Source organism: Loxodonta africana, chromosome 22, assembly GCF_030014295.1.
Source record: "Loxodonta africana isolate mLoxAfr1 chromosome 22, mLoxAfr1.hap2, whole genome shotgun sequence".
Taxonomy (NCBI): domain Eukaryota; kingdom Metazoa; phylum Chordata; class Mammalia; order Proboscidea; family Elephantidae; genus Loxodonta; species Loxodonta africana.
In genome coordinates this window covers 42,870,932-42,885,342 of record NC_087363.1, presented here as the reverse complement: position 1 = coordinate 42,885,342, position 14,411 = coordinate 42,870,932, and the positions used below count along the sequence as shown (strand labels likewise).

The window sequence follows — 14,411 nt, the reverse complement described above, 5'->3', positions numbered from 1 at the left end:
ATGTTAATGAGGCAGGACTCAATCTACAAGATTAAGATTCTGTCTTAAATAAATCTCTTTTGAGATATAAAAGAGAGAAGAAAGCAGAGAGACAGGGGGACCTCATACCACCAAGAAAGTGGTGGCAGGAACAGGGCATATCCTTTGGACCCGAGGTCCCTGTGCTGAGAAACTTCTAGGCCAGGGGAAAATTGTTGACAAGGACCTTCCTCCAGAGCTGACAGAGACAGAAAGCCTTTCCCTGAAGCTGGCACCCTGAATTTGGAGTCCTAGCTTACTAGACTGTGAGAGAATAAACTCTGTTTGTTAAAGCCAACCACTTGTGGTATTTCTGTTACAGCAGCACTAGATAACTAAGACAGGCATGAACATCAAGTTTTTCCCAAAAAAAACTGTTGCCACCAAGTCTATTCGGACTCATAGCAACCCCACAGGACAGAGTGGAACTGCCCCATCGGACTCCCTAGGACACAATCTTTACGGAAGCAGACTGACACATCCCTCTCCAGTGGTGCAGCTGGTGGGTTCAAACCACCAACCTTGAGGTTGACAGCCCAGTGCTCAACCACTGTGCCACTAGGTCTCCTTCAAGTCATTCCCACTGGTCTCTGAACTACAAACACCACCAGTCAATCTGTGGGATTGTGTAGACCACTCCAGTTTTAATGGTCACTGACATACTGATAATTTCCAATTCTGTACCTACTGACCCGGCCTGAGCTTCAGACTCATGTACCACAGCTTAGTACACATCCCACAAGCCCCTCAAACTCCACATGTCCAGAATTGAATCCTCTCCCTCCACAATCCAGTCCTTCTCCTATATTTTGTTTCTTAATCAACTGTACCTCCATTAACTTAACTAAGCAAGTTGAAAGTCAAAAACCTATCATCAGGGTTGGCTGTTTCTTTAAATGGATAATTGAAAGTACTACAAGGATATGGATGAATCACGTTGCTGTTTTAAAAGGTCAACTGAATTACTGAATTGAAGGTATGGTGTATGTTCATAGTCTCATAGGACTATTGAACACGTCTTAAATCAGTTTTTCCTTCTCCATCCACATTGCCATGGACTTGGTTCCAACCTGCATTGTACTTTGCTTGGACCTCTATAATAATCTTTTATCTAATCTCCCTCATTCACAGTCTTCTAACCACTGCTTAGGAAGTGATGTTTGTTTCAAGTATATTTAAATGCCTTTTTTCTTATTACAGGAGTAATATATGCTTGTCTATATTTCAGAAAAATTCAAAATAGTATACAAAGATAATCACTGTTAACATTGCATTATATATACTTACAGCCATTTTCTATGAATAGACATACATCTTTAGATGAAAAAAGACTTATATTATGCATACTCTTACATGCCCTACTCTTTAAAAATTAATGTTGTGAACAATTTTCTATGTCAATAAGTTTTCTCATTATCATCATATATAATGGAAACATAGTATTATATCAGGTGGGAATACAATAATTTGTTTAACCAATCCTCTTATTATTAGGATGTTTAGGTTTCTTTCTATATTTCTTAATACAAAAAAATACACTATAATAAACATCTTTGTACATACATCTTTGTGAACATTCATTATTATTTTTTAGGAGAGGAATTACCAAAACCACCGAGATGTACATTTTTAAGACTTTGAACCTGTTACCAAATACCCCCCCGGGAAGGTTTTCTCCATTTATTATACTTCCACCAGTTGTTGTTAAGTGTCATTGAGTCAGTTCCAACTCATAGCAACCTATGTACAAAAGAACAAAACACTGCCCAGTCCTGCGTCATCCTCACAATCGTTGGTATGTTTGAGCCCATTGTTACAGCCACTGTGTCAACCCATCTCGTTGAGCGTCTTCCTCTTTTTACTGACCCTCTACTTTAGCAAGCATGATGTCCTTTTCCAAGGACTGGTCCCTTCTAATAACATGTCCAAAGTACGTGAGACATAGTCTCACCATCCTTGCTACAGCATTCTGGCTATACTTCTTCCAAGACAGATTTGTTCGTTCTTCTGGCAGTTGAAAGTGTATTCAATATTGGTAACCAACACCATAATTCAAAGGTATCAGTTCTTCTTTGGTCTTCCCTACTCATCGTCCAGTGAAGTGATCATTTTAATGTAGAAATCAGATTGTCACTCAAAGTCTTGGAGGGAAGTTACAGGTTCAAGAACTGAAGACCAGAGAAACAATGCAGTCAGAGTCCTTGAGGCCACTGTGTCTGCAAGCATTGTTTTGGCCCACTAGATGAGCCACAAACAGAAAAAAAAAAAAAAAATGCAAGTTCTTTCTTCAATTCTCAGGACAAATGCCATGCATTGCCAGGGACTTTGATTTTTACATATGCCTAAGTACTTAATAGCTTCCTTCATTAATTATTAAGAGTAATTAAACTTTTATATTCACCCATAAAAGTGCTGTACTGACAATTATTGAAAACTTTGGCTCCCACAGAGAGCTTAGCAATGACACAAATTTCTTGCTGCATACACATGACAACACAATTTGCTCGAATTTCAATTTTTTTCAGTACCTCATGTCTTGAGTTTCAATTACAGCTCTTCTTGTACTTATTTTTGACATGTGAGATATCATTGTTTTAATGCTTTTGATATTCTTGTTTAGGAGTAAATGTTATGATGTTGGCCATTTTGGTTGCTATTTTGTTCCTCTCTAATTCTTTGGAGCCCTGGTGGTGTAGTGGTTAAGAGTTTGGCTGCTAACCAAAAGGTCGGCAGTTCAAATCCACCAGCTGCTCCTTGGAAACACTATGGGGCAGTTCTATTCTGTCCTATAGGGTCACCATGAGCTGAAACTGACTCGAAGGCACCTAACAACCACAACAACAACTAATTCATTGTCATCACCAAATTCTTTTCCCACCAGAAATGGAATGAATGGGGTAGGTGGATCTTGGGGTCTGTTGTCCCAAATAAGTGAGCTATGTCAAAAATTGTTCAAGAACCAGTGGTTTGGCTGGTTCAGAATCTCCATACCCTGAGTCGAGTTTGGGTTAATAAGTTCACTGAATTGGATTACTAGTAAAGAGACCTGGTAATTATTGCCTATAAGATGATCAAATGCTTGAAGGAAGGAAAGAGAAACAGGCCAAATGAAAGGAAACTCATTCTTCCTTCTCCCAAGTCTCAGTTTTTAAAGCACCTGTCTTATGTAACAGAAGAATATAGGCAGGACTCTACTGAACATTAGCAGGGCTAAGAGATCTGAGCTACCTAATAGTCTAATCACAAGGAAGGCTGTATTGAGAACTGCATCGATACTATTTTGCACTCAATTCAAGGTGCCCAGCCACTGGCTTGCAGATTCATGATACTCCTAATTTGAATCTGAAAGTCTAGTGGGAAAAAGGAGAGCAGTCTTCCAAGGAAATGGAGACATCCGTTTAATATGTTCTGGTGAGAGATTCAAAACTTCTTATTTTCCCATCTAGCCCTGGGAAGTCAGGATTTTAAAACGTATGGGATTTGCCTTGACAAACAGCTTACGAGAGGAGATGGGAGCTGAATTTCCACCAGCCCAGCTTGCATTTCAACAGGGATTCCATAATGTTACCAGCCTAACTGGTTCACTGCATGGTATTACATTTCCATTCCCTTATGGAGGAAAAGGGGAAGAGAAATTTGGCTAAATTAGTCCTATTTGATTCTGCTCACATTTCTACTGCCAAGAGTAGCATTGTTACTCACCAACAGGCACTAGAAACACCCACATGCTCACAAACACATAGTCAGGCATTTGTTAGGCTATCGCTTAATAAACTCACTGTTTTCCATAATCTAGTCCCCTGGTTAAAATATTCAGTAGCACCAGAATTGGGCTCACCTCTATGGCTTTTTTCTATGGCAGGTTGAAGGGGAAATAGATTCCACTTCTTGTTGGGAGGAGTGGTGGTACTTATAGGGATAAGAAGAATTGTTGGCCACCATCTTTGCAGGCAATTCACCTCATTTACCCCATGCCAGAAACTGCACATGATCTCAGTTAGCCTATACAACAACCTATAAGATAGTCATCATTTTATCTCTGTTTTACAAAGAAGGAAAATTAGTCCCTGAAAGCAGTGGTGTCACTAGGGTTGGTTCCACCCAGTGCGGTAACTCATGTGTCACCCCCACTGTGGCCCTCCTCCCGTACCAGACCATACAGAATCCTTAGTAATGATGTTTATTGTACTAATGTTACTTGAAAATCATAATTCCCGTGTATCACTCCTTTTCCTTTAATTACTACTTCATTTGCAAAACAGTTATTGATACAGGTTCACAAATACTAATTATCACAATACTGTGGCTAAACCTGGTGGCGTAGTGGTTAAGAGCTATGGTTGCTAACCAAAAGGTCAGCAGTTTGAATCCACCAGGTGTTCCTTGAGAACCATATGGGGCAGTTCTACTCTGTCCTTTAGGGTCACTATGAGTCGGAATCGACTCAACAGCAATGGGTTTGGGGTTTTTTTTTTGGTAGCTAAAATACCAGAAAATTTGACAAAGTCAGCGACTATAAAAACACCAACAGCAATGAAAACAATAGTGTGTGCTTGAAGCGAGTGCAAATGAAACCACGTGATTTGAAACATCATTGTAATTAGCTAATAAGGACAGCTCTGAACAGAGCGCCTTAGAAGGGTCAAAAAGTAAGTTAGCGTAGAGTTTTAGCCTTGTAGGTATATCGATACATGTAAGCTGGGCTTACAAAAAAAAGTTTTTGTTGTTACTACTAACTACAGGGATATTTTCACAGTCATTTTGGTGTCACCCCCTCTGATAGTGTCATCCATTGTGGTCCACATCTCCCAGCCCCCCTAGTGATGCCACTGCCTGAAAGCTTAAATATCTTCCTACAAGTAGGTGGCAGATTTGGGACTAGACCTTAACCGTCTTAGAATTCCAATTCACCACCAGCTGCCGTCGAGTCAATTCTGACCCATGGTGGCCCTACGTGTGTCAGAGCAGAACTGCGCCCCATAGGGTTTTCAATGGTGATTTTTTTAAAGTAGATTGACAGATCTTTCTTTCAAGGCAATTCTGGGTGGGCTTAAATCATCAAACTTTCACTTAGCAGCCGCTTAGCCCTTTGCACCACCCAGGGATTCCTCCAATTCACAGTCATCCTCAATATGATGGTCATCTTTTAGGGTCACTGCGAGTCAGACTTGACTCGTTGGCACACAGTAACAAGAGAGTTAAGGTGGTTGAACCCCGCATGTCCCCTCTCTAAGGGAAGTAGGAAAGTATAATAGTTAAGAGCTAGAACTCTGAGCTCAAACTGCCTGGGTTCAAATCCTGGCTGTAAGGCTCATTAACTATGTGCCTTTGGACTGGTTACGCAGTGTCAGTTTCTTCACCAGTATAATAGGTCTAATAACAACATTAACCCCTACAGAACTGTCGTGAGATAATACAGATAAAGCACTGCCTGGATATAGTAAGTTCTTCACACATGTTAATTATCAGTGCTGTTCCCAGAGTGTCCAGATTAGTTTACCCTGAATCAAGCAGATCTTCAGTCTCATGGTCTCCAGGGCTGTTGAGTCTTTGTGACTTTATCATCATCATTTTGTCCCTGCTGACCTTGCTTCTGAGTCAGCTTTGCCTCTGGACCCATGGTGCTGTCGCAGTGGCCACTGCCGAGGGCTCATGCCCACAGCTGCCCCTCTCTTGTTCATCTGTTCATTAGTTCAGTAGTTCACTCCTGCCACATTGTGCCCAAGATCTGGTAGCTGTTCGTGTTTACCTACGACGTTCTCCCTTTGTCAATGCTTTTAATTCTTCTGATTGCACAAAGGGAGAGTGGCTTTGAGAGGCTAATCCCATTAATGCCTTGTTTTGTCTTTGGCTATTTACAAAGAGCTCACTAACATCCCTTTCTAGCAAGGGAGACAGAACGGAAGTTTCCCAGGTTCAGGACATTTGCTGGATATGTTTCCTGTATAACTCAGTTCCTTTTACATTCTTCTGTATTTTGGAAGCACTGCACTGTTTCAACCTGAGTGACCACTAGGTGACAGGATTGTTTCATTCCCCAGTTCATTACCTTCTTCCCCCTTGTAATCTCATTTACAGCAAAGATACAGTTCCTTTCAAAATGAATGAGTTGCTTTTAAATCAACTTGCTCATCGATATGAATTAGAGGGAACAATAAAATTCATGTATACCCTCTTGAAAATGCACTGTGATGTCACTAATCCCATTGGAGAGCTCACACGGGTTACATTACTGAAGCAGTTTTACAGCCTTCAGCTTGAAAGGGTATGAGAAAAGTAAATAAACCTCCCCTAGTTTCTTTTTTTTTTTTTTAGTTTAGGGCATGGCCAAAGCTGATTGCTTTTCCCCTCAGTTGTTCACACCAGACTGGACAAAGGTCTGTAGGGCTAAGGGTTCGTGGACTCCTAGGCTATCATTTCATTAGTAGAATTGGAGAAACTGCTCTCATTTCCTAACGAGGTCCCAAAAAGTTTTTTTAGAGGAGTAGAATTTCAGTAGCTCCATGAGTTGAGAAGGAGGCGTACGGCATTTCTTCTTTCAATTATATCCCCACAGGAATCCAAACTGCCAAGTGGTATCTTCTTTTTAAAAAAACAGGTTGGGAGGTAGAAAGAAGTGAAGACAGGTAGAGAAAAGGGCAGGAGCGCTAATAAAGTCCTCAGCTTACAGTGTGGAGGATCAAAAGATGCTGTCTATAATTGACAGGACACAAAGAGGATGTTTAATATACCACTCAAATTTACAAAAGTAAATTTTACATAGAGGAACAAACCATATCAGGCTGTGACATAATGGGAAGAGAAAGAAGGGGAAAATAGGATGGTGACGATGTTAGTAGGCTAAACCAACTACCATAACAGAGTATATAGATAATACTAAGTTTGAAAAGCAAGAAATAGCAGTAAAAGCATATTATTTAGAAACATGGAAGTAATCACCATATGAACTAAAAGCAGAAGTGGTTAAAAAATCCTTGTCTCTGTAGAGGAGGACAGGAAGGGACTGGAGCCGGGGAGGTGGCTATACTGTTTGCCTCTCTAACCACGATCTTGTTTTAAGAATAGGCAAGAATAGACAGACATTAGGGTAAAACAGATGTCTGGGTTAACAGGAATAACTACCACTGAGTTCCAAATTGGCGTCATCATATCTGATATAAAGAGACCTGGCGGCTCAACGGTTAAGCATTTAGTCGCTAACTGGTTCAAGCCCACCCCGGAGCTTCACATGAGAAAGACCTGGCAATCTGCTTCCGTAAAGATTATTGCCAGGAAAACTCTACGGGGCAGTTCTACTTTGTCGCATGGGGTTGCTATGAGTTGGAATCAACTCAATGGCACTCAACAACACACAACATAATCTGATATGAATTATCAAGCTTAAACATTTGCTAGTTTACTCAGGGGTCACTTTAATATCGCTTTAATATGCTGCCACTTAAAAAAAACAAAAAACAAAAACCCAAACCCAGCGCCATGCTGCCACTTAGAAACTACAATTTAAAAAAAAAAAAAAGTTTCTGTTGGGTCAATTCCAATTTCCTGTGTGTCAGAGTAGAACTGTGCTCCGTACGGTTTTCAGTGGCTGATTTTTTCAGAAGTAGATGTCCAGGACTTTCTTCCCAGGCACCTCTGGGTGGACTCAAGCCTCCAACCTTTCGGTTACCAGCCTTCAATTTCCGTTGTATATCATAATTGTCCAAAACCGGCATTTTCTAGCAGGGATCCATTTTAGTCAATATTTTCATAGCAGATCACCAGGATCTTTCTGACATAAGCGAAAATACTACTAGTCTTTGCAATAAACCAAAACCCTAAGGAACAAGTACGTCCATTTTTATTTCCTTTGTGGCGTTCAAGCCCAAGTTCTTTAACATGCATTCATCACAGAATAGGGTTACTCACGACCAGCAAGTCTGCTACATCTGATCTTTAAACTTCCCGGTCTTTTTCTTCTCAAACCCCACATCTAATCCACCAGCAATGACAGTTTATCCTTCAAAATACATGAGGACCTGATAATTCTCACCACACTCACCCCTAACGTCCTAGTTGGAGCCATCATGACCTTTCACTTGGACCACTGAAATAGATGCCCACTGTTCCCATCCCTGCCTACATTCTCCACACAGCAGCCACAGTGATTTTTTCTAAATGTAAGTCATGGTGAATAGTTCGTAAAACATTGGCCTATATGTTCCACCCCCTTTCCCATCTCATCTTCTCCCTCTCTCCCCTTCACTCACTCTTCCCAGCCACTTGGCTAGTACTAGAACCTGGGAGCATGACCCTGCCTGAGGGCTTATGCACTCGCTGCCCCCTCAGCCTGGAATGCTCTTCTCCCAGATGTCCAGATGATTTGCCCCTCATGTCCTTCAGGTGCTGCTTTGTCGTCTTATACAAAAGGCCTTTCCCAACCAACCTATATAAAACAGGCACTCCCCTCCATCCCTTTAGCATGCTCCAATTCCCACACTTGCTTAGTTTTTCTCCACAATACTTGTTATTAAAAAAAAAAAAGTTCCAAAAGGAAGTATCATTTCGCAGATGAGGAACTTGCAGATGAGTTTTCATGATGACCAAAGTTTCCTTTTTAAAAAAATTTGGATAAAATTCACTACTTTAAATGTTTTAAAGAATATTTTTAATATACTCACAATGTTGTGTAACCATTAAAAACAAAAAAAACCAAACCCAGTCCCGTCGAGTCAATTCTGACTCATAGCGACCCTGTACGACAGAGTAGATCTGCCCCATAGAATTTCCAAGGAGCGCCTGATGGATTTCAACTGTCCACCCTTTGGTTAGCAGCCGTAGCATTTAACCACTATACCACTACACCACCAGGGTTTCTGTTACCACTGTCTAATCCCAGAACATTTTTATCACCCCCAGAAGGAAACCCATACCTATTAAGTAGTCACTCCCTATTCCCCATCCCCACAGCCCCCGACAACCACTAATCGGCTTTCTGAATTTGTCTATTCTGGCTATTTCGTATAAATGGAATCACACAATTACGTGGCCTTTTGTGTCTGGCTTCTTTCATTTAGCATACTGTTTTCAAGCTTCACCCATGTTGTAGCATGCACTAGGACTTCATTTCTTTTTATGGCCTAATAATATTCCATTGCAGGGATATACCAAATTTGTTTATGCATTCATCTGTTGACATGGACATTTGGGTTGTAACCACTTTTTGGCTATTATGAATAATGTTGCTATGAATATTTGTGTACGAGTTTTTGTTTAAACACCTGCTTCCAATTCACTTGGGGTAGAATTGCTGAGTTTTATGGTAATTCTGTGTTTAACTTTTTAAGCAATGATCAAACTGTTTTCCACAGTGACTGCACCATCTTACATGCCCACCAGCAACGTATGAGGGTTCCGTTCCTGCTGACTGTTAGGTGCCATCGAGTTGGTTCCAACGCATAGTGACCCTATGTACCACAAAACGAACACTGCCCAGTCCTGTGTCCTGCTCACAATCGTTGTTATGCTTGAGCCCACTGTGGCAGCCACTGTGTTAATCCATCTCATTAAGGGTCCTCCTCTTTTTCACTGACCCTCTACTTTACCACGCATGATGTCCTTCTCCAGGGACTAATCCTTCCTGACATGTCCAAAGTATGTAAGATGCAGTCTTGCCATCCTTGCTTCTAAGGAGCATTCTGGTTGTACTTTTTCCAAGATAAATTTGTTCATTCTTTTGACAGTCCATGGTATACTCAATATTCTTTCCCAACGCCACAATTTGGAGGCATCAATTCTTCGGTCTTCCTTATTCATTGTCCAGTTTACACATGCGATGCGATTGAAAACACCATGGCTTGGGTCGGGCGCACCTTAATCTTCAAGGTGACATCTTTGCTTTTCAACACTTTTAAAGAGGTCTTTTGCAGCAGATTTGCCTGATGCAATGTGTCTTTTGATTTCTTGACTGCTGCTTCCACGGGTGTTGATTGTGGATCCAAGTACAATGAAATCCTTGACAACTTCAATCTTTTCTGTTTATCACAATGTTGCTTATCGGTCCATTTGTGAGGGTGTTTTTCTTTATGTTGAGGTGTAATCCATACTGAAGGCTGTGGTCTTTGATCTTCATTAGTAAGTGCATGAAGTCCTCTTCACTTTCAGCAAGCAAAGGTTGTATCATCCATGTAACGCAGGTTGTTAATGAGTCTTCCTCCAATCCTGATGCCCCGTTCTTCTTCATATACTCCAGCTTCTCGGATTATTTGCTTAGCACACAGATTGAATAGGTATGGTGAAAGGATACAGCTCTAATGCACACCTTTCCTGACTTTAAACCATGCAGTATCCTCCTGCTCTGTCCAAACGATTGCCTCTTGATCTATGTATAAGGTTCCTCATGAGCACAATTAAGTGTTGTGGAATTCCCATTCTTCACAATGTTATTCACAATTTATTACGATCCACATGCTCAAATGTCTCTGCATACCCGATAAAACATCGGTAAACAATGCAGACCCCAAATTCTCATAAAAAGACCAGACTTAATGGTCTGAGACTAGAAGGACCCCAGTGGTTATGGCCCCCAGGCCTTCTGTGGGCCCAGGACAGGAACCATTCCCGAATTCAACTCTTCAGACATGGATTGGACTGGACAATGGGTTAAGTGAGCTTCTTCAATCAGGTGGACAGTTGAGACTATGTTGGCATCTCCTGCCTGGAGGGGAGATGAGTAGAGGGGATTAGAAGCTGGTGAAATGGACAGGAAAAGAGAGAGTGGAGGGAGGGAGTGGGCTGTTTCATTGGGGGGAGTAATTGGGAGTATGTAGCAAGGTATATATAAGTTTTTGTGTGAGACACTGACTTGATTTATAAACTTTCACTTAAAGCACAATAAAAATTATATTAAAAAATAGGTAAACATCTTTCTAGTATTCTTTGCTTTCAACCAGGACCCACCTGACATCAGCAACTATATCCCTGGTTCCATGTCCTCTTCTGAATCCAGCCTGAATTTTTCACAGTTCCCTGTTGATATACTGGTGCAGCCACTCTTGAATGATCTTCGGCAAAATTTTACTTGCCTGTGGTATTAATGATATTGTTCAATAATTTCCACATTTGGTTGGATAAACATTCTTAAGAATAGGCATAAATATGCACCTCTTCCAGTCAGTTGGCCAGGTAGCTGTCTTCCAAATTTCTTGGCATAGACCGGCAAGCACGTGCAGCGCTGTATCCATTTGCTGAAACATCTCAGTTGATATTCCGTCAATTTCTGGAGCCTTGTTTTTCGCCAATGCCTTCAGTGCAGCTTGGACTTCTTCCTATAGCACCATCAGTTCCTGATCATATGCTACCTCTTGAATTGGTTGAATGCCATATTCTAGCCAACACTTATTATCCATCTTTTTTTGTCACAGCCATCCTAGTGGGTGTAAAGTGTTATCATTGTGGTTTTGATCTGCATTTCCCTAATGAGTAATGATGTTAGGCATCTCTTCAGGTGCTTATTGGTCATTTGTGTATCTTTGGAGATTCATCAAGTCCATTGCCCATTTTTTAAAATTCGGTTGTATCTTTGTTGTTGAGTTGTAGTAGTTTCCTTTTAAAATAAAATTTTCTAAGTTGAAACAATCCAAAGAAAAGTATTAAATAAACAATAACGCAATTTGGCAAAAACAATGAAGGCACTATGTGCATAACCATGGCCAAGTTTGAGCGATTCTGGCTCAGGGTTAAAAGCAAGGATTGGAGAATCACACCACCTAGCTTCAAATTCCAGCTCTGCCTCTAAAATGCTGTGCGTGACATTTTGGGCAAGATATTTACAACCCCTTTGACACTCAGTTTTTCCGGGTTAAAACGGTGCCACTTCATAGATTTGTAGGGAGGAACAAACGGAATGTCGCCACGCAGCACTTAGTGCGTGGCACAGCCTAAGCGCTCTATAAATGTTACCTATCATACAGCATACCGTGCCCAGACTCAGCTTGCAGATTACCCTGTCTGGTACATGGGGACACACAAGCCGCAATCGCTGGCACGCCACAGAAAGTCTTGTGCGCATGCTCCTCTCCTCAACCCTGTCCCGACGCCCGCCCCTAGCGCTGAGGTAGCGTGACCGCGCGGCCTGACTTCCGTTTCCGGAGATGGCGAAGCGGTTTCCGGCGGCGTGACCTGAGCGCGCTGGGCTGGCGGGGTGCCGGGGCCGGAATGGTCTGAGCTGCAGCCGGTAACCGGGCGGTGGTTGGGAGTGGCCGGGTGTGGCGGCGTATGCCCTTCGGCCACAGGGGAAGGTAGGGGCGGATCCGGGCGCTCCCGGAGAGGCGGCCTTCGCCTTGCGGCGGGGCACGGACCACAGTGCTGTTGCGAAGGCTGGACGCGGCCCTGGACCTCATTCGGTCCCACACGGATCCTTTTTCGCTGCCGCCTCGGCCCTCACCCACTCCCCGAGATTCCCGTGACCGCGGGCCCCGAGGGTGGGAGTCAGGGGGTGGATTCTCTTCCATGCTCGGTGCTGATTGGCTCTGTGACCTTGGCCAGGACATGTAAGGCCTCAGCTGAATTTGTATTCACAGCGATTGTGAGCTCCTTAAGGGCAGGAATTGAGTTTTGAAAACAATGCATATACAGGTATTCTTTGGCCTGCCTCATTTGTTTGGTGGTCACAACCGTTCTGAAAATATGTTGAAAGCTATTGATTTCCACTTCTCTGCCCCCAGCCCCCAACCTGTGTTCAGATGCATTTAATATGACTTAGTTTCGGGGAGCCCTGGTGGCTTACTGGTTAAGCACTCTGATGCTAACCGAAAGGTCGATGTTTCGAACCCAACATTAGTTCCCAGGCCTCGCCTGAAACTCCAACCCAAAACCAAACCCACTGCTTTGAGTTGATTCCGACTCACAGCGACCGGGTAGGACATGGTAGAGCTGTCGCATGTTCCCAAGGTTGTAAATCTTTAGGAAGCCGACTGCCACATCTTTCTCCCGCTGAGCTGCTGGTGTGTTCCAACGGCCGACCTTTTGGTTAGTAGCCCAGCGCTTTAACCACTGTGCCATCAGGGCTTCTTTCATGGACCCCAGAGCCTGACGTGTAGGCAAATATTTGTAGGTCTTGAGTATTAAAAAAAAAAAAAAAAATTTTTTTTTTGAGTAGTGGCTATCTTTAAATGCATGAATTCTTATTCTCTTAACATGAAGAAGGAAGATACATATCCTTTTAGCAAGTTTTAATCATGTACCTGTTGGTGTGCTTATCTCATTTAAATCTCCCAACAATGAGGAAGGTATTATTTAATTCCCATTGTACAGATAAGGAAACTAAGGATTAGGAGAATTAACTTGTTATGGGTTATGCAACCACTGAATGATAGGGGCAAGAAGTGAAACCCATGTCTCCCTGAAACTTCAAAGCCCCATGTTCTTAACTGGTGGATTAAAGGACTGGATGCAGGAATGTATCTGAATGTGCTCTAGCAGCCTCTGTATTTGGATTGTTAACTGTTGACAGTTTCGAGTTTGTCAATTACCGGCATAGATGGCCCCAAATCAGATGTCGCATACTGTGGAAATACTTTTGTTTCCTATTCTTCCATAGTACCATATTGCTTGTTCAGTAACATGTTTTACAACCTGCTTTCTGCGCCCATATTTATTCAATCCTTTTATCTTTGGCGAATGCTTACTCAGGTGTGTTGACTGAATGTGACTGTATCAGTTCATTACCTTGTTCTTCCTGCCCTCCAAAGCACTTATGGTTGATAATATGAGGTGATACTGTTGGGGCTTTTATTTCTTTTCTGTACTGCTTTTTAAGGGACTGTATTAGGGATCTCGAAAGTGCTCCGGCATGTCTGACATTCAGGAAGCCACTGACCAACTCTTGGATGTGAACCTGTTTGAGAACCAGAGGTTTGTACAAGTGACAGAAAGTGGCCACAGAAGTGAGCCTGAGCATCTCCAAGTCACTATTGGAGCCACTGTACCTACTGGCTTTGAGCAAACAGCTGCGGATGAAGTGAGAGAGAAACTGGGGTCATCATGCAAAATCAGCAAAGACCGGGGCAAGATATATTTTGACATTTCAGTGGAAAGTCTGGCCCAGGTTTGCATGTAATAGAATTTAAATAGTTTTCTAAATTGTTCGATTTATGATTACTTTTTACTTACAGATCCTTTTGGAATCCCTTTTGCTTTTCTTTGCCCCAAATCAGGCGATTTTAAAATGTACTTCATTTTCTATTAGGTACTGATTTGTAAGTTTGACTAGTAGGTTTGCTCTGTTTTTAGAAGTAATTCTAGTATTTCCTGAGGATGAATTCACCAGAAAGAATCCTGTGTGACTTATGAAGGAATTCCAAGTATCTGCTGTACATCTTCGAATTTATTTACTTCAGCATCTAGCTCCAGATTTG

The 14,411-nt window shown here is 42.1% G+C and overlaps 2 protein-coding genes across 10 annotated transcripts in view; one reads left to right on the top strand and one right to left on the bottom strand.

Moving 5' to 3' along the window:
- The window catches only part of LOC135228494 (uncharacterized), a 63,828-nt gene that overhangs the window by 16,820 nt on the left and 32,597 nt on the right, over positions 1–14,411 (bottom strand). The window contains exons 3-4 of one of the 4 annotated variants that reach the window (XR_010319051.1): positions 10,954–13,110; positions 2,600–10,711 (exon numbers count right to left, since the gene is read on the bottom strand). The exons of 2 other annotated variants lie outside the window; for them this stretch is intronic. Coding sequence is in view for 1 of the 2 variants with exons in the window: in XM_064274978.1 (XP_064131048.1) it covers positions 12,832–13,110 (279 nt within the window). In the remaining variant the exon portion in view is untranslated. Of the gene's footprint in view, positions 1–2,599; positions 13,111–14,411 lie in introns of those variants that run through there. One more of the 4 variants, XM_064274978.1, reaches the window with a different exon arrangement.
- Positions 12,126–14,411, top strand: part of THUMPD3 (THUMP domain containing 3) — a 24,129-nt gene continuing 21,843 nt past the window's right edge. For 3 of the 6 annotated variants that reach the window (XM_010590005.3, XM_003409982.4, XM_010590007.3), the window contains exon 1: positions 13,093–14,101. In XM_010590005.3, coding sequence (XP_010588307.1) covers positions 13,847–14,101 — 255 coding nt within the window. In that variant the 5' untranslated portion in view covers positions 13,093–13,846. Of the gene's footprint in view, positions 12,230–12,516; positions 12,631–13,092; positions 14,102–14,411 lie in introns of those variants that run through there. The other 3 variants (XM_010590003.3, XM_010590001.3, XM_010590000.3) reach the window with 3 other exon arrangements.